The 24,022-nt window shown below is 47.3% G+C and overlaps 1 protein-coding gene and 1 long non-coding RNA gene across 2 annotated transcripts in view; one reads left to right on the top strand and one right to left on the bottom strand.

Moving 5' to 3' along the window:
• Positions 1 to 888, bottom strand: part of LOC135972689 (uncharacterized) — a 15,544-nt gene extending 14,656 nt beyond the window's left edge. Inside the window, exon 1 of the long non-coding RNA XR_010589170.1 lies at positions 840 to 888. This is a non-coding gene — a long non-coding RNA (uncharacterized LOC135972689). The remainder of the gene's footprint in view (positions 1 to 839) is intronic.
• LOC101941747 (cytochrome P450 2H2-like) overlaps positions 1 to 24,022 on the top strand; it is a 24,579-nt gene extending 557 nt beyond the window's left edge. The window contains exons 2-9 of the mRNA XM_065551586.1: positions 2,678 to 2,840; positions 11,563 to 11,712; positions 17,357 to 17,517; positions 18,435 to 18,611; positions 18,983 to 19,124; positions 20,315 to 20,502; positions 22,497 to 22,638; positions 23,254 to 24,022. Of these exons, the coding sequence (XP_065407658.1) occupies positions 2,678 to 2,840; positions 11,563 to 11,712; positions 17,357 to 17,517; positions 18,435 to 18,611; positions 18,983 to 19,124; positions 20,315 to 20,502; positions 22,497 to 22,638; positions 23,254 to 23,432 (1,302 nt within the window). The 3' untranslated portion in view covers positions 23,433 to 24,022. The remainder of the gene's footprint in view (positions 1 to 2,677; positions 2,841 to 11,562; positions 11,713 to 17,356; positions 17,518 to 18,434; positions 18,612 to 18,982; positions 19,125 to 20,314; positions 20,503 to 22,496; positions 22,639 to 23,253) is intronic.

The following is a 24,022-nucleotide window of genomic DNA, read 5'->3' as shown; positions in this document are numbered from 1 at the left end:
GTTCCCATATGGTTACAGAACTGCAGTAAAGTGGAACAATTTTCAGCTTGTGTGACTGGAGGATATCTGGATGCACATTATAAGACTGTCCTACATAAATGAGGAAAAGTTGAGGTGCCTTTATTATTCTTTTGTTCCATTCTTTGTTTCTATAGGGAATGCACTATCACGGTCTTTCTTTTAAACAAATAAAACTAAAACTTAAAAAAAAAAAAAGGAATGGCTGTTGAAAATAGCAACTCCAGTCCTAATAACCACTGGGAAGCATTTCTTGCTCAATTTATTCAACTTTTTCTACAGCAAGTTACAGTGGATCAGTATATTTGATTTGGGGGAAATGAAGTAACAGCTGCCTGAATTGAGCTTGAGCACTCGTGAATTTTGAGGGTGTTCAAATCTGGAACACAGGTGCTAGATTCCCTTTCTGAATATTAGCTATATCTGGAGAGGAAAAGTCAATTTCTGTTTCCATGGCTCAGAAGTGGAAATCCTCCTAAGTGCCTGTTACTGTATCTAAAGCTGCCCAGGTCTAGAGCCTCCCCTCCCTTACTTTTCATTTTAAATTCTAGTGGGATCCACATACCTCCCTTGCTAGGCTTCAGATAGAGAGGTGCACCGTCCATTTAGTCCCCCCAATTCCTTCTTTGGGGGAGAGCCCAGGGCTGGGGCAGCAGGAGGGTGCAGGTGGGGGCCAGAGCTGGGGCGGCAGGGGAGTGTGGGGGGGAAGAGCCCAGGGCTGGGGCAGCAGGGGAGTGCAGGTGGGGGCGAAAGCTGGGGTAGCAGGGGGTGTGGGCAGGGGAGGGGGATGGCAAAAAACCTAGAGCTGGCTCTGTTCCTACCATTCACAGCAAGCTGCAGATTTCAGTTCCATACTCCTTTCCCACACCCCTTCCTGTTGCTAGTGGCCAAGGGAATGCTGGGAAATGTAGTTCTTTCCCTGCTCCAGGGCTGGCTCTATAGGCAGGGAGCTAACCAAGGAACTATAGCTCCCAGGGGCCCCTGTTGCTTCTTAGCTCCCATGCTGGATTCTTGTGCCCCTTGCAAATCTGCCGCCCCAAGCAACTGCTTGCTTTGCTGGTGCCTAGAGCCGGCCCTGTTGGTTGTCGTTGGAGGTTAAGCAGAGCGTAGCTCAAGCAGAACTCTATGAAATGTCTGGCGTTTACACAGTGACAATCCCATGTCACTCAACTCCTCATAGTTCAGTCTTAATTCTCCCCCCCTCCACAAAAATAATCAATCTTGAATGCTAGATATAAACTGTTCATGTTAACGTATGCCTTTTATTATAGGTGTCTTAGCCACAGGTAATCCAGAATATACCTGCCCAGCTTCACTGCAAGCTGTATAGACAATCACACTGTGGGGGGAGTGGTCTAGTGGGGTCTGTCGAGAAATGGCAGTCAGACCTGGTTTTTATTCCTACCTCTGCAACAGACTCTGGCTACATCTACACTTGGAGCTTGGGGTCTGATTCCCAGCGCACATGGGCAGACTTATGCCATCAAACTAGTGTTCTAAAAATAGTAATAGCTGCAGAAGCGTGGGCTAGCCACTCTAAGCATAAACCTACTTGTACCCCTGGGGTATGTACTTGGGGCAGCTAGCCCATGCCACGCTCTCTGCTACTGTGGCTATGCCACTGTTCTTAGTGGGCTAGCCCAATGAGAGCTGGCATGAGTAGGTCTGCTCGAGTTGGGAATCAAACCCGTAGCCCCAAGTGCAGATGTAGCCCATGGGTGCATCCAAGTAAGTCACCTAAGCGCTCAATTTCCCCATCTGTAAAATTGCTGTAATGATATTTGCCTGCTTCACAAGGGGATGGTAAGGTGTCAACTGCAGGTCAGCTATGAAAAAATGGCTTTGTTCTGCCCATGCTATTGTTTCACTATAATTGTCATCTCAAATACCATCATCTCACATGCGAATGGCAATCCACAGCCTGGGATCTGACTGCCAAGTTGGTTTCTTTCCTTCTTGCTCACCATCGCAAATAATAAAAGTTAAACAGGAGAAACTCTGCCCCCAGTTACATCTGTTCAACCTCATTCTCATTGAATCCTACCGTAAAGAGTTACAGATATGTAACCCCATTGTGGTTGATTTGCACAGGTGTAATGGATTGGAAATTAGGCAGTAAGTCTATTTGTAATGTAAAAGGGGGAACAGAATCTCACTCCACTCTCTCTCTGGCTCTGCAGGGCTGACAGGAATAAGGAAAAACTGTCTTGTCATTATAAAGTCAGCAGATGTTGCTATGAATAAATGGAGGCAGGAGTTCTGTGGCATTAGAAGTGTCATTTGTACACAGTCATTTTTCAGAGTAGAACTGAATTGTCTTTAGTTAAATAGTGCAAATTGCTGGAGCTCACAAATGAAAGGACCTGCATTAATTCCAACTGCTAGCAGGATGAGATAATTATATAACACAGATAGAATGATCCTTCTTTCACACTCACTCTATCTCTCTAGGAAAAACACAGTGTTAACAGAACATCAAGATTAGAAACTGAAGCAAATGTCAGGCAATTCCCAAATCAGAATAGTAAACTCTGACTAGTATTATCTTAGCCGCATATGAGCTCTTTCATTAATTTGTAATTTGATCTGATCACATTCTTATTCTTAATTAAGTGGATTTATGTTAAAACGTGCTGGTTTTGTGTGTTAACTTTGACAGCTCAGTGCAAAGTACGGCCCGATTTTCACAATATATTTGGGCTCAGAGCGGGTTGTGGTGCTGTATGGACATGAAGTTGTGAAGGAAGCGCTGATTGATCAAGGGGACGAGTTCAGTGACAGAGGACGTATGCCAGTATTTGAAAGGTTGCCCGACAAAAAAGGTAAATTTCCAGTAACATCAGCATATAGAGCTGATGTTCTCTATATGTGGAGAACACAACTGAGATGACACAAGGGGAAGCAGCTGGAGTTTCATTTAGAACAGTAGCAAAGATTGGTTCCATTCTCTGTTACTCCACTAGCTCCCTGACATGAATGGGTGGTAACATCTCACTACAGGTGAGTGAGAAGCAGTGACTAGGCCATCGCATAACAGAAGGGCCAGAATACAGCCAGGAGACCAGAGCTGGACAGGCCAAGAGGGTCATGAATTCCTATCCCCTTCTTCCCAAGCTCAGTGGTGTAACAAGGCCCCAGAGGTCCCTGGTCCAAGAATACATTAGGTAGCCCCTTTTTCAAATCACAGGCCATAGCCCCCAACCTTCCTCCCTCCCCCACAACATCCCAGCCTACAACTCACCTCATCACCCCCAAAATCCACTATTTCCCTCCACACCTCTCACATCTCACCCCACTTGCCCTCAATTCCTCACCCTGCAGATCACTGATGCTTCCCACTCCCCCTATAACACCTCAACAACTGGCCCTCCAGCCCTTCACCTACTGCCCCTGAGACCTTCCTGGCCACGCACTGGTGACCCAGCAGTTCAGCGCTCCACTGCCATCCCAGGTTAGGGCTGCTACTCCCAATCCTGGCTGCCCAGTGGTGCCCATCTCCCACCCCACACTCACATGGCCTGAGTCCAACTGGAGTGATGAGTGGGGTTGTGACTTGGCGCACAGGGTTGCATCACCACTCAGGTTTCGGCTGACTACTCTTCTGTCATGACAAAGGGCAACCAGTCCAAACCTGAATACCCAGTCGCAATGCCACACAGAGCTGGCCCGGCTGCTCCTCTGTCCGACGCCATGCTCCAGGTGACGTGCTGGAGCACTGCTCCATCTGGTTGAACCCCCATAAACTTCTGGGCATTGGCAACTGCACCACTTGTGCCATTGTAGCCATGCCACTGCCTGTCCTCACTAGACTAGGTATGTCCCAGGAGGGGTGGAGGATTATTTTTATTATTGTTTCACTTTGTTGCCTGAGCTTTAGATTATGTATTCATTATATAGATTACTTAAGAATTCCCAGTTATCACTTTGAGGGTTGCCAGGTTCTTGCCCCCAAGATCAGGCCCAGAATTATAAAAATTATTATACAGTTGGGAACCCTGATGTGCACAGTTGCAACACTCACACTATAGAAACTCTTTTATATTTACAAATATTGTTTATTAATACATTTAGTCCTGTCACAAACATCCCAACTCAGTAAAGTAGATAGAGATACTACGGAATGTACACCTGCACATCCATATACTCACACCATCCCTTGCAGAATAACCTGAAATGCTAGCCATCATCTTTCTCATCACCATCACCTCCCTCATCATCACCAGTGACCATCATTCTGGCACCTCCCAAGGGCTACATCTGTCTCTCCTACTGCCTCTAGGCTGGGATGCCACTTTTATAATATGTTACGCTGATGCCGCTGGAAACTTTAGCTCTGCCACTTGAGCTAATGGAGTAACCATTAACAGTAGTAGGTTGTCATCTTTATTTGTGGACCAGCACTAGGAGCTGAGTGGTGCTGGTGTATGTCCAGTGATGACAGTATCTTTGGAGACTTTAGCCGCTAAACACTAAGCCCTGGTCTACACTATGAATTTAGGTCGAATTTAGCAGCATTAGATCGATTTAACCCTGCACTCGTCCATACGATTAAGCCCTTTTTTTCGACTTAAAGGGCTCTTAAAATCAATTTCTGTACTCCTCCCCGACGAGGGGATTAGTGCTGAAATCGACATCACCGTGTCGAATTCAGGGTAGTGTGGATGCAATTTGACAGTATTGGCCTCCAGGAGCTATCCCAGAGTGCACCATTGTGACCGCTCAAGACAGCACTTTCAACTCAGATGCACTAATCAGGTACACAGGAAAAGCCCCGGGAACTTTTTAATTTCATTTCCTGTTTGACCAGTGTGGTGAGCTCATCTGATCGCTGTATGGGGAGATGAATCATTGCTATCAGAACTCTGTTCCAAAAGACGCAATGCCAATATATATGCTAAAATCTCCAAGGGCAAATGTGAGGTGTTTATTTACAATGCTCACAACTGCAGTGTTGATCTGAGCGGACTCCCGCTTGCAGAACTATGGCGTATGCATGGGCAATCCAGGAAAAAGGGCGCGAAAGGATTGTCTGCCATTGCTTTCATGGTGGGAGGGGGGGAAAAGGGGGGCGACTGATGACATGTACCCCAAACTACCCGCGACTACCTTTTCCATTATCTCATTTATTTTTAATTAATGAAGAAAGAATGCATGGTTTCAAAACAATAGTTGCTTTATTTCGAAGGGGGGAGGGTGGTTGGCTTACAGGGAATTAAAATCAACAAAGGGGGCGGGTTTAAATCAAGGAGAAACTGGTTTTCAAAGGGTATGTCTACACTACGAAATTAGTTCGAATTTATAGAAGCCGGTTTTATAGAAATCGGTTGTATACAGCCGATTGTGTGTGTCCCCACATAAAATGGTCTAAGTGCTCTAGTCGGCGGACCGTGTCCACAGTACCGAGGCTAGCGTCGACTTCCAGAGCATTGCACTATGGGTAGCTATCCCACAGCTATCCCACAGTTCCCGCAGTCTCCGCCACCCATTGGAATTCTGGGTTGAGATCCCAATGCCCGGATGATGCAAAACAGTGTCACAGGAGGTTCTGGGTACATGTCGTCAGGCCCCTCCCCCTCCGTCACAGCAACGGCAGACAATAGATTCGTGCCTTTTTACCTGGGTTACCTGTGCAGACAACATACCACGGCAAGCATGGAGCCCGCTCAGCTCAGCTGAGCTCACCGTCACCATATGTCCTCTGGGTGCCGGCAGACGTGGGACTGCATTGCTACACAGCAGCAGCTGCTAACTGCCTTTTGGCGGTAGACAGTGTAGCATGACTAATAGCCGTGGGGCTGGCAGCCAAAGGGCTGCATTGCACCAGCCCCTTGCCCTTTGGTAGAAGATGGTATATTACGACTGGTATCCGTCGTCATCGTACTGCAGTGGCTGTCAATCATGGGCACCTGGGCAGACATGCTACTGTCTCGATGATGATGGCTATCAGTCGTAGTATACTATTTTCTGCCAATTGCCCAGTATTGTCTGCTAAGCACCCAGAAGAGGCCGAGGGCGATCTGGGTGCTGGCAGACGTGGGGCTGGCAGACGTGGGGCTGCATTGCTACACAGCAGCAGCCCCTTGCCTTTTGGTAGAAGATGGTATATTACGACTGGTATCCGTCGTCATCGTACTGCAGAGGCTATCAGTCATGCTGCACCGTCGGCTGCCAGCTTAAGATGTAAAAAATAGATTTGTTCTGTATTCATTTGCTTCCCCTCCCTCCATGAAATCAACGGCCTGCTAAACCCAGGGTTTTCAGTTTAATCTTTGGGGGGAACATTCTGTGTGACAGTTGTTTGTGTTTCTCCCTGATGCACAGCCACCTTTCTTGATTTTAATTCCCTGTACCTGTACGCCATGTCGTCACTTGGCCCTCCCGCCCTCCCTCCTTCTCCTGGTCCGTCAGATACTAGTTTCGCACCTTTTTTCTGACCAGGCGCCATAGCTAGCACTGGGATCATGGAGCCCGTTCAGATCACCGCGGCAATTATGACCACTATGAACACCACGCTCATTGTCCTGGAGTATATGCAGAGCCAGGACATGCCAAGGCGAAACCCGGACCAGCCTAGGAGGCGATTGCAGCGCGGCGAAGAGAGTGATGAGGAAATTGACATGGCCATAGACCTCTCACAAGGCACAGGCCCCAGCAATGTGGAAATCATGGTGTCACTGGGGCAGGTTCATGGCGTGGAATGCCGATTCTGGGCCCGGGAAACAAGCACAGACTGGTGGGACCGCATCGTGCTGCAGGTGTGGGACGATTCCCAGTGGCTGCGAAACTTTCGCATGCGTAAGGGCACTTTCATGGAACTTTATGACTTGCTTTCCCCTGCCCTGAAACGCCAGGATACCAAGATGAGAGCAGCCCTCACAGTTGAGAAGCGAGTGGCGATAGCCCTGTGGAAGCTTGCAACGCCAGACAGCTACCGGTCAGTCGGGAATCAATTTGGAGTGGGCAAATCTACTGTGGGGGCTGCTGTGATCCAAGTTGCCAGGGCAATGAAAGACCTGGTGATATCAAGGGTAGTGCCCCTGGGCAACGTGCAGGCAATAGTGGATGGTTTTGCTGAAATGGGATTCCCAAACTGTGGTGGGGCCATAGACGGAACCCATATCCCTATCTTGGCACCGGAGCACCAAGCCACCGAGTACATAAACCGCAAGAGGTACTTTTCAATGCTGCTGCAAGCCCTGGTGGATCACAAGGGACGTTTCACCAACATCAACGTGGGATGGCCGGGAAGGTACATGATGCTCGCGTCTTCAGGAACTCTGCTCTGTTTCGAAAGCTGGAGGAAGGGACTTTCTTCCCGGACCAGAAAGTAACCATTGGGGATGTTGAAATGCCTATCGTGATCCTTGGGGACCCAGCCTACCCCTTAATGCCATGGCTCATGAAGCCGTACACAGGCAGCCTGGACAAGAGTCAGGACCTGTTCAACTATAGGCTGAGCAAGTGCCGAATGGTGGTGGAATGTGCATTTGGACGTTTAAAAGCGCGCTGGCGCAGCTTACTGACTCGCTCAGACCTCAGCGAAAAGAATATCCCCATTGTTATTGCTGCTTGCTGTGCGCTCCACAATATCTGTGAGAGTAAGGGGGAGACACTTATGGCCGGGTGGGAGGTTGAGGCAACTCGCCTGGCCGCTGATTACGTGCAGCCAGACACCAGGGCGGTTAGAGGAGCACAGCAGGGCGCGGTGCGCATCAGGGAAGCTTTGAAAACGAGTTTTGTGACTGGCCAGGTTACGGTGTGAAACTTCTGTTTGTTTCTCCTTGATGAACCCTCCGCCCCCCCCACCCGGTTCACTCTACTTCCCTGTAAACCAACCACCCCCACCCTCGCCTCCCCACTTCGAGCACCGCTTGCAGAGGCAATAAAGTCATTGTTATTTCACATTCATGCATTCTTTATTAATTCCTCACACAAGTAGGGGGATAATTTCCCATATCAAGGATGAATTGGGTTGGCTATTTAAAATGGGTTTTCAATGTAAAAGGAGGGGCTGCGGTTTCCGGGTTAACATGCAGCACAAACCCAAGTAAACCACCCCCACACACACACACCCGATTCTCTGGGATGATCACTTCACCCCTCCCCCCACCACGTGGTTAACAGCGGGGAACATTTCTGTTCAGAAGAGCAGGAACGGGCACCTCTGAATGTCCCCTTAATAAAATCACCCCATTTCAACCAGGTGAATGATATCACCCCATTTCAACCAGGTAAATGATATCACTCTCCTGAGGATAAGAAAGAGAGATAAGGAATGGATGTTGTCTGCATGCCAGCAAACACCGGGACCATACGCTGCCATGCTTTGTTATGCAATGATTCCAGACTACGTGATACTGGCCTGGCGTGATAAAGTGTCCTACCATGGCGGACGGGATAAGGCAGCCCTCCCCAGAAACCTTTTGCAAAGGCTTTGGGAGTACATGAAGGAGAGCTTTCTGGAGATGTCCCTGGAGGATTTCCGCTCCATCCCCATACATGTTAAGAGAAGTTTCCAGTAGTTGTACTGGCCGCGATTGCCAGGGCAAATTAATCATTAATCATTAAACACGCTTGCTTTTAAACCATGTGTAATATTTACAAAGGTACACTCACCAGAGGTCGCCTGTGTGCCCTCAGGGTCTTGGGTGAGTTCGGGGGTTACTGGTTCCAGGTCCAGGGTGACAAACATATCCTGGCTGTTGGGGAAACCGGTTTCTCCGCTTCCTTGCTGCTGTGAGCTACCTACATTACCTCCATCCTCATCTTCCTCGTTCCCTGAACCCTCTTCCCTGTGTGTTTCTCCATTGACGGAGTCATAGCACACGGTTGGGGTAGTGGTGGCTGCACCCCCTAGAATGGCATGCAGCTCCGCGTAGAAGCGGCAAGTTTGCGGCTCTGCCCCGGACCTTCCGTTTGCTTCTCTGGCTTTGTGGTAGGCTTGCCGTAGCTCCTTAATTTTCACGCGGCACTGCTGTGTGTCCCTGTTATGGCCTCGGTCCTTCATGGCCTTGGAGACCTTTTCTAATACTTTGCCATTTCTTTTACTGCTACGGAGTTCAGCTAGCACTGATTCATCTCCGCATATGGCGAGCAGATCCCGTACCTCCCGTTCGGTCCATGCTGGAGCTCTTTTGCGATCCTGGGACTCCATCATGGTTACCTGTGCTGATGAGCTCTGTGTGGTTACCTGTGCTCTCCACGCTGAGCAAACAGGAAATGAAATTCAAACGTTCGCGGGTCTTTTCCTGTCTACCTGGTCAGTGCATCTGAGTTGAGAGTGCTGTCCAGAGCGGTCACAATGAAGCACTGTGGGATAGCTCCCGGAGGCCAATAACATCGAATTCCGTCCACACTACCCCAATTCCGACCCGCAAAGGCTGATTTTATCGCTAATCCCCTCGTCGAAGGTGGTGTAAAGAAACCGGTTTAAAGGACCCTTTAAGTTGAAAGAAAGGGCTTCGTCGTGTGGACGTGTCCAGGCTTAATTCGATTTAACGCTGCTAAAGTCGACCTAAACCCGTAGTGTAGACCAGGCCAAAGTCTCTGTGATGCACAGTGCACCTTGCTGTGCTCTTCTAATCGCCCTGGTGTCTGTCCGCTCAAAATCGGACACCAGGCGATTTGTATCAACCTCCCACCTCGCCATAAACGTCTCCCCGTTACTCTCACAGATATTATGTAGCACACAGCAAGCAGCAATAACAATGCAAATGCTAGTTGCGCTGAGGTCTGATCAACAGTGGCAGTGAGCTTGTAAACATCCAAAGGCACATTGCACCACCATTCTGCACTTGCTAAGACTATAGTTCAACTGCTCCTTACTACTGTCCAGGGTTCATGAGCTATGGGAGCACAGGGTAGGCTGGGGTAGGTGCGACCGCACAGTGCTGCTGGGTGGGAGAGCAGCCAGGTTGCTGGACATCAGGATGGCAGAGTTGCAGCGGAAGTGGCGGAGCGAGCAAAACAACATTGCATTGCTGCTCCGAGGACGGCTAAAAGTCATACATATGACAATGGCTTTCAGTCATACTGCACAATCTGCTGCTGGATTGCAAGAGCTTGGGATGGCAGAGTTGCAGCGGAAGTGGCGGAGTGAGCAAAACGCCATTGCTGTTCCAATGGCTACAAGTCCTACTGATGAGAACGGCTGCAAGACTTCTTCTCCAGCGACAAAGGAGAGGAATATGATGTGCCTAAAATCTAAACAGGCCCGCACATGTCCCAGAGTCACTACCCTTTAGACTTGCCTGCAACAGCAGTGATGACGGAGAGCTGAGCGGGCTCCCGCTTGCAGTGCTATGGCGTCTGCACGGTTCACCCAGGAAAAAAGCCGCAAAAGGATTGGCTGCCATTGTTTTCACAGAGGGAGGGAGGGTTGACTGACGACATTTACCCAAAACCACCCGCGACAAATTTTTGGCCCCATCAGGCATTGGGAGCTCAACCCAGAATTCCAATGGGCAGTGGGGACTGCGGGAACTGTGGGATAGCTATCCACAGTGCACCACTCCGAAAGTCGATGCTAGCCACGGTACTGTGGACGCACTCCGCCAACTTAATGGTTTTAATTGTCTTAAGTGGGGACACACACAATCAACTGTATAAAATCGCTTCCTAAAAAATTGACTTCTATAAATTCGACCTAATTTCCTAGTGTAGATATACCTTAAATCTCCACTGACAATGTGTGAAATGAGATTTTTCAAGGGCTTATAATTTAGTGACATTTGGGTAGATTTTCATGGGAATGGCAAAGTCACACATTGACACAAAGGTCAGCCCCTAGCCAAATTTCAAATCCCAGCTCCCAAATGGGAGTGCTAGAGTTTCTCAAAGAAAAGGTCCCAGCATTTTTTAACATGGGTAGAACAACATATTTTCCCTTAACTTTGTTCATGGAAATGGCTGAACACTTTGGCTGAAATATTCAAAAAACGTTCAACCTGAGGCACACAGACAGAAAATTTTTAGCCTAAATGGTTAAAATTTGGCAAATTAATGTGTTTCCCAGTTTACTTCTAATTTTTAGTTTGTGCCAGTACATATACTTTGCTCTACTTACTGTGACTGGAAGAATCCTCATTACTGTGATGGGCCACGCTCTGTTAGAGAACAAACTACAGGTACTGGACATGTTAATTGTGACAGGGTACTGGCTAAAAAACTCTGAGCCAGGCCTCTGTCATACCCGCTCCAATCAAGAAAGGGGAATTGGAACGGGCTGAGTAAGCCCAGGCCTGAGTGGCAAACGGGGAACAGCTGCCGGCCTCGTTAGCTAGGGGCAACATAAAGGCTGGCAGGAAGGAAGCCAAGGGGAGAAGAAAAGGGGAGGAGCCAGAGAATAGAGGGAGTGGAAGCTCATCGCTGCTGGCTGCAAGACTGAAGCTGTTTGTAGCTACAAGGTGGTGGGAAAGTAAACTGTAAATAAAGAGCACCCGTGATTACGCAGAGGTCTCTGGCTGGCTTGTGGGTGCAGCAGGAGCAGAAGCTAGAGGGGCAGGGCCTTCCCTCCTTTCTTTCCCATTCTCTTCCCTTTTTCAGGTATTCCTATGAACAGTGTGGGGCCGTGGAAGGAGCTACGCCGATTTACCCTCACCACTTTGAGGAATTTTGGGATGGGGAAAAAGAGCTCTGAAGAGCGAATCCTAGAGGAAGCCCATTTCCTGGTGGAAAGGCTCAAAAACACTCATGGTGAGGATCAACTTTATGTCTGTTGGAAATTAGAATTGAAGAGTCAGTTAAAGTCTTTCTGCTTTTCATGATATTAAATACTGAGCAGTGGTTCAGATATTGATATTGGTTCAAACATTTTCTAACTAAAGCCTTTATCTGCACATATAACTAACTGTGTTAATATAATACAAAAGTATGTGGGCAAAGGTCTAAAGATGACCTTTTCTGGCCATTGTTCCCCATGTTTTCTACCCACTGATCTATGGCCAGTGAGCAAATGGAAAATGTTTGTCTACAGTTGGCAGAAGCTAAGACAGTGAACCAGGTAAGAGTGGATCCATTTATCGTCAGTCTGCTGCGTTAATGAGACACCCAGGCCTAGAGTTGCTTATTCTCATTTTCATCTCTGCTACACGTCTGATACAAATTTGGCACCTACATTCTATAATGATGGGCTCCCACAGGAATGATTGGAAAGCACTGTGTAAATGGACAGTGCTTTATAAGTGACCCACTGATTATTACTATTTATATTCCAGTAGTGAGTACAGATCCCAAGATTGGGGCTTTATTGTGTGTATGCTATACAAACAGATAGGAAGGACTGTTCTGTACTGCAAGCAGCATACATTTGAAATAGACATGAAAAATAAAAAGTGGAGGAAGGAAGTATGATGGATCTGCTAAGCAGGGGACTATATGGGTGCCATCCTGGCAGACATGCAGGAAACATCTTGCCTGGTGTATTTTGATGGCATCATCACTGGGAGGTCATTTGAGAAGCACCCGCAGAACTTGGGAGCTGTGCTGGAGAGGCTACGCGAAGCCAACTTAAAGGTGAATTCAGCAAAATGCAATTTTTTTCTGTGACAAAGTAAATTACCTGGGGCATATGATCTCAAGGGATGTTGATGGTGAAGCCATCCAGTCCTGGTCAGTGCCGAGGGCTGTCACTGAGGAGCAGCGTTTCATTGGTCTGGTTTCATACTACTGGAGAATGGTATCAGAGGGGTAGCCGTGTTAGTCTGAATCTGTAAAAAGCAACAGAGGGTCCTGTGGCACCTTTGAGACTTTGAGTTAGTCTCAAAGGTGCCACAGAACCCTCTGTTGCTTTTTACTGGAGAATCATTATTTGTTTCGCCACAATTGCACAGCCACTACTCAAGCTGGCAGAGACGAGGTGGATGTTTGAGTGGACTAGCCCTGCCAAGAAGCCTTTCTGAAACTAAAGTGGAGGCTCATGTCTGTAACAATACAGGCCTACTGAGATCCCCAGCACCATCCATTCTAGATACAGATGCCAGTGAAGCTGGTATTGGTGCTGTCTTGACTCAACCATATGGAGACAAGGAAAGAGTAGTTGCATATGTCAGCAGGATGCTGAACAAAGCAGAGCAGACCTACTCCGTGGCTAATGCAGAGTTGCTGGCAGTGGTGAACTTCACAAAATATGTTTGCCACTTCCTGCTGTGGAAAGGATTCCTGAGAAGAACAGATCATGGTTCCCTCCAAGGGCTTTATAATTTCCATGATGCCCAAGGACAATTGCACTGGTGGCTGGAACAGCTGGCTCAGTTCCAATACCAGATAAGACACCATCCAGGCTAACAGTACACGAATGTTGATGCTCTGTCCAGGAGACTGAGCCTGGACAGTGCTTGCAAGGAGGGTGGTTGTGAGAGGCAGGTGCCAGCTTGAGATAAGAACAAAAGCCAAAAGCAAGCTCACACCCAACCAACCAACCAACCAGCCAAAGGGGACCGCCTGCCAGAGGAAGGTGCTGCCCCAAAAAAAGATTGTGATCGCAGGCATATTGGCCAGAGAAAAGGGGGCACTCGTGAGGGGTGGGTGCTGACCCCGTTACAGGCAGGGCCGGCTCTAGGTTTTTTGCCGCCCCAAGCAAAAAAACCCCGTCCCAGCCCTAGGCTCCTCGCCGCTCCCCCCTGCTGCCCCAGCCCTGGGCTCTCCCCCACCACACACACCTCCTGCCGCCCCAGCCCTGGGCTCTCTCCCACCCCCATCTGCACCCCCCCTTCCGCCACAGCCCTGGGTCACTGGTAACTCGCTCCCACAGCAAGTCATTCAGCAGGAATTCTGGATGTGCACAGAACACAGACAGGATTGGTTCCCATATGGTTACAGAACTGCAGTAAAGTGGAACAATTTTCAGCTTGTGTGACTGGAGGATATCTAGATGCACATTATAAGACTGTCCTACATAAATGAGGAAAAGTTGAGGTGCCTTTATTATTTTTTTGTTCCACTCTTTCTTTCTATGGGGAATTTGCCAATGCAATATCACTGTCTTCCTTTTAAACAAATAAAACTAAAACTTAAAAAAAAAAAAGGAATGGCTGTTGAAAATAGCAATTCCAGTCCTAATAACCACTGGGAAGCATTTCTTGCTCAATTTTATCCTACCTTTTCTACAGCAAGTTACAGTGGATCAGTATATTTGATTTGGGAGAAATGAAGTAACAACTGCCCAAACTGAGCGTGAGCACTCCTTAATTTTGAGGTGTTCAAATCTGGAAGGCAGGTGCTGGGGGGGGGGGGAGACTGTGGCTCTGCGGGGGAGCACGGCAACATGTATGCAGCAGTGTGTCTGGTGCTGTGCGGAGCCAGACACGCTGGTCTGAGTGGCACGGTAAGGGGGCTAGGGTGTTGGATGGGGCGGAGGTTCGGGGGGGCAGTCGGGCAGGTAGAAGGGGGGGTTAGATGGGTCAGGGGGCTTGGGGGGGCAGTCAGGGGACAGGCAGCGGTTGGATAGGCATGGGAGTCCCAGGGGTTTGTTAGGGGACAGGTAGGGGGTGGGGTCCTAGGGCAGAAGTTGGGGGGGGTCTCAGGAGGGGGCAGTTGGGGACAAGGAGAAGGGAGGCTTAGATAGGGGGTGGGATTCCGGGAGGGGGCAATCAGGGGACAAGGAGCAGCGGCGCTTAGACAGGGGGTGGGGTCCTGGGGGGCAGTTAGGGATGGGGGTGATCAGGGAGCAGGGCGGGTTGGATGGGTTGGGGTTTCTGTGGGGGGCAGTCAGAGGGAGTGGATGGTGGCAGGGTGGGACTACCCTCCCTCCCGTGGAGTGTCCTATTTTTTGAAATATGGAATCCCTACTCACAGCGCAGCTCTCCATTCACAGCAGGCTGCAGCATGAGGTCTCAGCTACCTCACTCCCTCCCCCTCTTTCCTGTTGGTAGCGGCCAAGGGAATGCTGGGAAATGTAGTTCTTTCCCTGCTCCAGGGCTGGCTCTATAGGCAGGGAGCTAACCAAGGAACTACAGCTCCCAGGGCCCCCTGTTGGTTCTCAGCTCCCATACTGGATCCTGCCGCCCCTGCAAATGGGCTGCCCCAAGCATGTGCTTGCTTTGCTGGTGCCTAGAGCTGCCCCTGGTTACAGGGACAGTTGGGGATGGAGACGCTTAGCCAAAGGGTTTGAAGTTGATGCTACTGGCCTGGATGGTGCAGGTCGCTTAGGGACCATGGACGTCTTGTAGGGCCCATAAGACAGATCATCCTACACTCAGAGCGCCCATGGTTACCACCCAGACAAGCCACCCTCTGGAAATGGTAGCTATGGTTATTCTGGGAGAGTCAGTCAGTACACCCTTATGAGAGAAGGCTACTTCTCTGAGTGGGCAGAGGCTCATCCACGGCCTGATCAAGAAGCACAAATGGTTGCTAACCTCACTCCTTGCATTCCAATGGCAAAAATTTTGAATCATGCTTATTCTAAGGGGTGTGTGACGTCCTTCAGATAAATAAGACCTGTACTACACCTTACCACCCACGGTCAGACAGGCTGTTGGTGTCGGGAATCAGGGGCTGCCGCAGAGTCCGTCTCTGGGCAACCTAACGAGAGCAGCTGGCCTGCGATAGGCTGCCTGATTAGCTACACCACCTGACTGGTGGGAAGAGACAGCGGACCAGCTCTTAAGCCCAGCTGCAGCAACAGTTTGGCGGCTGCTCAAAGCATTTGCCCATGGTTGTGATAGCTCCTGCTCCTGCCTTGCCTAATTCCAAGTAACCCGGCTCTGACCTTTGGCTCCAATTCTTGACTTTTGACTTTGGCTCTGGCACCTGACCTCTGGGTCTGACCCTGGGCTCCTACTCTCCTAATCCTGGCTACCAACTCCTGCTCTGAGCAGTAGGCATGACCAGCCACACCCAGGTCTCTGCCAGGTGGAGCGTCTGAACTGTACATTCGCAGCTATGTTGTAGATGCCAGTCAACAGAAGTGGGACAGTTTTCTTCCCTAGGTCATGGTGGCCTACAGGACTAGTGTGTACCCCTGGGATGACTGCACATCATATAATGTGATGTTTGGGCATGTGACCACCTTCCTAGCAGAATTGCTGGATGGGGTAGCCATGACAGATGAGTTACTAATCCCACAGAGTACCTAGCACTTGACAGGCATCCTCGGCACTGCTGTCCAAGCAATAAAGCCTCACCAGGGCCACCTAGAGAGAGAAGGAGCCCTAAGATTTAAGGGGGACTGCCCAGATATACCAGGAGGGTGAACTGGTTTGGATCCACAGAAGGAAAAGGAGTTTGAGTGCTAAATTGCAGCAAAAGTACAGGGGCTCATACAGACCATCCTGCCTCTTGCAATATTTAATGCAACACTAAGGGCTAAACTGAAGCTGGCTCTGCCCATCTGGTGAATTGTGAGTGGGAGAGGAGAATGCACTGAGACCCTTCCCCACCATTGGTACTACATTAGTGCTGCTGCTGCTGCTACTTGTGCACTCTGAGCCAAGGGGCAGATATTGCTGTTGGGAATGAGTCAAAGAGAATCGAAGGGTGAGGGACACAGGCAGGGGTCTGGTGCATGAAGAAAATGCTGCTTCTGGATGTTCCCCATGAGCACTGTGGTCTCAGGTCAGAGGGGTGAACTCTTGCCAATAATTTCCAGGAATGTTGTGCTGGTCCCTTTGACGCTGCAGCCCCAGGTTAGCTCTTAGTGACCAGCCCCATGTGTTCCTTGTGCTTATGAGGAAGGGAGAACCTGAAACAGAAGCTAAGATGTCACTCGTGAGCCAGTGGGAAATTCAGCCTCTCCAGCTGTGTTAGCTGAGCTGTGGGGCCTGCTTAGCGCACTCTGAAGGCGGAAAGCAGACCCATCCCCCGTGCTGTTGTGCTGGGAGCCTTTATTCCTTCCCTAGCACAACAACTGTGTATTTACGCTGCACGGCCGGGGCTGTCAGTGCCAAGGGGAGATTGCTGCGCTCTGGGAGTTAGTGATGATGCTACAACAACACATGCAATGGCTCAGGCAGAGCCCTCTGATCAGGATCCTGTTGTGAAAGGGTTGGGATCCTTTCTGTGAAATGGGCCCCAAGTCAGACAGGCAGGTGTCACTCAGAGAGGCACTGATGGCCCCTGGTCAGACCACAGTGTATCAGGCAGAGAGCAGCAGAGCAGACAGAGTTAAACTGATTGCCAAGAAAAAAAGTTGCAAGTGTTTAATTTAGCATGTGAGAGGTAAGAGTGGGGGTTGGGGCAGCCTTAACCCACCCTCCCCAGGGAATATTGCTGTCAGCCCCACCTTGAGTTTTGCCCTGTGGTTGGAGATCCACAACGTCCCCGTGCTGCCCATGACTCTGATGCTGAGGGTTAAGACACTGAATTAAAACTGATTCTTATTAGTTTTGTTTTACTCCAGGGCAGCCCTTTGACCCCACCCTCTTCCTCACCCACGCCGTCTCCAATGTCATCTGCTCCATCGTCTTTGGGGACCGGTTTGACTATGAAGATAAGAAATTTGTGACTTTAATAAATCTCATAATGGAAAGTAGAAAGATCCAGCGCTCGCCCTGGACAGAGGTATGTTCAGGGGTTTATTCTATTCTTCTCCTTTGTATTGGGGGAGGGGACAGAAATTTCTTTCTTTAACTATTAATTTTCCATAAACAAGTGTTATTTCAGATTCCCATAATGGTTTCCTTCTCGTTAGGCTGCAGCTACTACCAAACCCAGCCTCAAACTTGTTTCTAAGTATTGTTTAAATTCCCACACAAAACACATCATTAGCTCAGAATTAAATTTGCTTAAGGATATTCACTATCAACATTATCGGTAAAAATCAAGGAAGTTGCCAGTTAAAATGTTAACATCCACACCAATCACATGTCACATGCCTTATCACATAAGCAACATTATAGTGAATGTGATCACATTTCTCACCTCCAAAATAAACTCCTTTTCACTTCCAGCTCACAGCCACTTATCTGCATGCCCCCTTCCTGAAAACCTCACTAAATGTACCAAATGAAGGGCCAAACTGTCTGCTGGCATAACTCATTCGAAATCAATGGAGTTTCATTGGCAGAGAATGTGGGTCTCTTAAATTCGACCTCAGCACGACTAAAGTAAATTTCCCTTTGAAAATCTATAATGTGCTTCCACTTGGCAAGAAAATTTGTGTTCAGAGTTAAGATAGTGCACATCAGTGTGATTTTTCAAGAACAAGATGTGTCTATTGAAGATGGTTTTATTTTGAAAATAATGGAGAGTCTTTTAGCTAATGTAACTGAATGTCACTGAACTTTGTGTGTGGAATATATATGCATTGGGTAATGTGAGTTCGTAAAGTTTTCAAAGTTCTTTAGAATCCATTTAGAAAATAAGATTTCACAAAAGAAGAGTCTGTGCTGCTGTAGTTAAGTCATTTGAGTAAATACTATGAAGGAAGCTTCTCTGCCCAGGAAAACCAAGATGTGTTTTTCTTTCAATCTTTACAGCTGTACAATTTTTTCCCGACTCTCATGCGTTACATCCCTGGGCCTCACCAGAGAATCTTTAAACACTTTGAGGAGTTCAGAAAGTTTGTTTTTGAGAGAGTGGAGATGCACAGAGAGTCCCTGGAGCCCAGCTGCCCTCGAGACTTCATCGATGCTTTCCTCATCAAAATAAAACAGGTAGGTGATAGCCGCAGCCCTTCCCCTTTACTGGGGAGTGGGTTATACATATCAGTGCGATTTATTTGTTAAGGAACAACAGAGTACGTGGCTTTTCAGAAGCCCCTAAAGGGAGACAAGGAAATTATAATATAAAGGGGGAAGCCCTATTCACCTCATTCATGTAAAACCACCTTAGTGAACAGAAATGGCCCAAAGCACTGCAATAATGCTGCTGTAATCTCCAGTACTATGTCCCATTTCTGTAGGATTTGATAACGATGCCAGGTAGGTCACATTTTGGGTAGAAAATGAGACTTCTTTGGCTTCTGACAATAGATCCAACGCTTTTACAATCAATTATCAACCATCTCTACCAAATCTTTCTGCAGGAGCAACACAACAGCCAGTCGGAATTTACCACTGAGAACTTGTTAAGAAGAACATTAGACTTATTCTTTGCTGGAACAGGGACAACCAGTGACACCCTGAAACATGGACTCAAGCTTCTTATGAAATACCCAGAAATAGAAGGTAACAGTGACACACACACAAAATGTCAAGTCTTGGGGAGATGTGAGGAGTGCCTGGCTCTATAGATCAGTAAATGTAGGCAGACCCTCACCCAATAAATCACCAGATACCATCTGGCCTGGTTTGGCAGTGACCTGCGTGACTGCCATGTGGTGGATGTTCTTTGGTTCATGTGAAGTGAGTTGAAGATGTGTTGGGGGACTTTCTTACTCTAGTCCCCTGCAGGCAGAAGTTCTCATCCAAAAAGCACCAGTACAATGGGCATTACTTGTCCCTATATTGGCCATCTGAGGCGAGGATCCAAAGGCTGAATGGGCTGTTGTGACTGAATTCCTCTCTCAAATCCAGATCAGCGTTCAGGTTCTCTGATAAGGGAAGTGTATGTGTATGTCTACACTACAATTAAACATCTGTGGCTGGCCCGGGTCAGCTGGGTCTGGCTCACAGGGCTTGGGCTACGGGGCTGTTTAACTGCGGTGTAGATGTTTTGGCTTGGGGATCCTCTCTCTTCCTGGGGTCCCTGAGCCTTGGCTCCAGCCTGAGCCCTAACGTCTAAACAGCCCCGTAGCCTGAGTCCTGCGAGCCTGAGTCAGCTGACATGGCCAGCCACGGGTGTTTAATTGCAGTGTTTGTAAAAGAGAAGCCTGCACTGCCACGAACCAGGCTGTGTCTGTTCTGTGGGTAACAGATGCTTTCACATTCCAGGGCTGTCAGACGGGCCCCTTTCCCCTGAATGAAGGCAAAGTTGTTTTGCCTTTGGATTTAATGGGCTTATAGAGGACAGGATCATGTAAGGGCTTAAATCAAAGCTCTGCCAGTGCTAAAAAAACAGCTATATCCAGTGCAAAATCCAACTTCATATTAGCAAATGGCCGGGGGCAGGGAGATGCTTTGGGACTCTCTTGCTTAGTAGATATTTAGATGCACTGGTGATAATTTTACATTGTGCTCTAGTTAGTAACAGAACCAGGTATGAACAATATCACTGCCCTGTAATTATATTGTTGGCCCTTTGTCATAGCTGCGAAGTACAGTAGTTTCTGTAACACAAAATTTCACCTGTTTTGTTATATTCCCAATGTCCATCTGCTGAGACTTGTGTTTTGCGGGCAGAGAGACAGACTGTTGGGCAAATCTATGGGAATCCTGTTGTTTAGTCTTCGTGTTAAACCTCATTAATTTGATGACAGAGAAGATTCACGAAGAGATTGACCGTGTGATCGGCCGAAGCCGAAGCCCCTGCATGGCGGACCGAAGCCAGATGCCCTACACAGATGCTGTGGTCCATGAGACCCAGAGATTCATCTCTCTTGCCCCTCTTGGTATCCCACGTGCTGTGACTAGAGACACTCATTTCAGACAATACATTATCCCCAAGGTCAGTTCTGTGTGTTTCTGTGAAAGGGCCAGTTCTTCTGCCTTTTTCTCTTTTTAATTTTGAATTGTTCACAATAGAAATAGTTTTTGTGTGATGGGAGTTTTAAATAATTGCCAGGAATGTACCAATTATATTGAAACTTTCCAAGCCCCTGTATGCAGCTGAACAGACTTTCATAGTCTGCAGGTTAGGGTTTCCATCCAGAAGAGGGTTTGAGAGCCTAGTTGCGAAGCAGTAAGATACGGAATAGAGAACAACTTTAGCAACGATGTGCAGCTAAGATTTTGGTATCACACCAATGCGTGCAATCATTGCCCTCTTTTTTGAGGCCAAAGGGGGGTGTGTCTGGGGAAACTTCTTGACACTGTTCGGTCAAATCAAAACAAAATAGCGCATGCAAATGAGTAATGAATGAATAAGTTTAAAAAGTATCAGAGCTCCCCACACCTTTGCCCATTTCTGGAATTGAATGCAAACCAGTACAAATAAATACACACCACAAAACAAACCACGCTTCAAGGCTGAGGTTTCTGTAAAATTGAGTCGGGCTCTTACTGTTAGTCAGATGATGCCAGTTACTGAACTCAGTTCAGACAGCAAACCAAAAAAAATCAGAAAAAAATATTCATTTAACTTCAGAAAATCTTTGCAATTTGTCAACAAGTTGGAAAAATCTGGTCTACTTCAGAAATCTTGGTGTGGGTTTTATCCCCCTTCTTTAACGCTTTAGCCCAGTGGATAGGGCACTTTCCTGGGATGTGGGAGACCTAGATTTGTACCTCCACTCTGGAGCCGGGACTTGAACTCAGATTTCCCTAGTGAGTATCCTAAACACCAGGCTATAGACTATGCTGGGGTGAGTCCTCAATCTCTCTTGCAGAAGTTATTCTGTTTTGTATCAATACTTAAATATTCATTGAAGCAGGGACTCAAGCACAGGTCTTCCCCCTACCAAATACTGAAGCGCAGGTCTTCCTCCTCTCCCCCCGCCCCCATTAGGCCAAAAACCAGGGAGGTAAGAAATATGGATTGAAATCTTCCCTCTGCTTGATTCAGAGGAGGGATTTGAATCCACATATCCTGCCTCCCAGATGAGTGCCTTTCTCACCAGGCTATAGAGTCATTCTCACTGGTCAGTGGATATTTAAATGTTAATAAAAAGTGGAACAGCTTCATAAGGACAGATTGAAAGGAGCCTATCCTGGAATATCTGAGAGCTTGGAGATTAAAATCCTCATTTTGGATAGGGGAAAGATCTGAGTTCAAATTGCTGCTCTAAATTGGGGATTCAAACTTGCATCTCTCATATCCCAAGTACCTTAGCCTCTGGGGTAAAAGTTATAGGGAGACACACACCCTGACTCATATGTGTTTTCTGAAGCGAATAACTTTTCCCCAGATAAAACTAATTGGGTCAAATTTGAAAATAGTTTTGTATCATCTGAAACTGCATTTCTGGTGGATAAATTTTACCCAGTTCTAATCTCCACCAAACTCTGCACCGGTTGAGGTGTTAAAATGCACCAGAACTCACCATACTCAGGGGCGGGGTTGCTGACTGAGTTTCACTGTAAAATTGCATGGGGCTTTTAGCTTAATTATGAATTATGGGGAAACTGTTGGTGTGATGAATACGGTATCTTGACCAGGAAACCTCAAATGCTTCAGAGCATCAGCTCAGAGGTGCAAGTGAAACTTCTAGATCTTAGCCAAACTCTCCCCAAACTTTTTGATGTTGAATTCAGGATAATGATCAGATAGGAACAACCTCTCTGAAGAGATTTCAGGATTTCCCTGTGGATGGGACTTCAGTGGGATTAGCTCTTCTCATGGAATTTTAACATTTCTACTTCTGGATGAAAACATGAAGTTCAGGAGCTGCAAGGAAATAAAGAAAAATCAAGATGGGTCCCACTGTCCAGCTCTGAATTTTGAAGGTTTCTCTGCTTTGGATAGTATCCACTTTAACTCTGTTTATATGTTTACTAATTTAGGGCACCACTATATTCCCTGTACTGCAGTCAGTCCTATATGACAGCAAGGAATTTCCAAAGCCTGAGCAATTTAACCCAGGGCATTTCTTGGATGAAAATGGTGCCTTCAAGAACAGTGACTTCTTCATGCCTTTTTCTATAGGTAAAGTTATCCATGTTTATTTCAGATCTCAGACTGTCTTCTAGCTTTGCCTTGATGACTCTACTGGCTCACATTGTCTGCAGAGGGTTTTCAGGTGGTCCATGAAGAAGAGTCTCTCACGCTAGTAAAACATCTATCAGTCTTTAAGCCGTGTTACTTCCTGCTAGCTGTCTGAAGTGACTTTTCAGATGCACTACACATACTCCTCTCTTTGCTCTGCTTGGTAACTTCATGCTTTTCTGGTGTCTGTCTGGTGTAAATGAATGCATGATCAATTATTCCTTCATCCACCTACTCATGATCCTGCCCGCACCTCCTTACTTGTTACACAATAACCACCACATTACTTGCCCCTTAACACTTATTAGCTAACTTGGGAAGTGCATAAACTATTCCTCAAATCCCACATCTTCCCAACCTGGATTTAAAAAAGATCGCTTTATATATGGAACTCAAACCTTATAACAATCTTTGAATGGCTTCTTAAGCCCCAAATGCTTTCCTACCATCCTGAACTCGGAGTGACTTCCATTATCCTCCGTCCATAGAAACAGCATGTAAAATGCTGCAAAGAAAGATCTCCAGCATCTCTTCAATATTCCTTTTTCATTGCAGGGAAACGGAGTTGCGTGGGAGAGGGTCTGGCTCGGATGCAGCTATTTTTGCTACTGACAACGATTTTGCAGAACTTTACCTTGAAGCCTCTCATTGACCCCAAGGATATTGATATAACTCCGATGACATTAACCTCAAATGCCCCAATGTCCTACCAGCTCATTGTTATTCCTCGGTAAATACCTTGAAAAGTCACCTCCATTTCCTGAGGTGATTAATTTGATTGTCTGTGATCTTGAACTCCTTAATACAGTGACAGAAATTAACTAATTGCCAGGAAATGAACAGACAAATTAGTCAACTTTTTAAGTAACTAGGATTTAACAACATTAAGTGTTATACCATAAAATAACTACATAATTGACTCTAATGGCATGTACAATAATCCTGCAGTGTTCTCAAATGGGCTCAGGTGTGAATCTATTCTCAACATAAGCTGTTTTTAGTTCATTTGTGGTGTAGTTGACAACCATGAAAGCTTCTTTGACAGCTGTAAAGGCTGCTCTGTTCACAAGGAGCTAGTAACAATGTCCAGCACTTTGGGTTTGTTCAGCCAATAATAGTGAATTATGACGATGACGTTCTGCTTCGGTGGGGAAAATTTCTGTGGCAGGGGACTGAACTGGCGTTCGCACTCCCCACTTTACCCAAGCAGGTTCAGATAAATTCAGTAGGATTAATCTTTTACTCTTCATAAAGATTCTTTCTATAATTTTTGTAACTCACCGCTGGAGTCTTAAATCTATAAAATAAGATTCCAAGAATGTCA

The sequence above is a fragment of the Chrysemys picta genome, chromosome 7, assembly GCF_011386835.1.
Source record: "Chrysemys picta bellii isolate R12L10 chromosome 7, ASM1138683v2, whole genome shotgun sequence".
Lineage (NCBI taxonomy): Eukaryota > Metazoa > Chordata > Testudines > Emydidae > Chrysemys > Chrysemys picta.
Note: the sequence above shows the minus strand (reverse complement) of the source record. Positions and strands in the feature narration are given on the sequence as shown.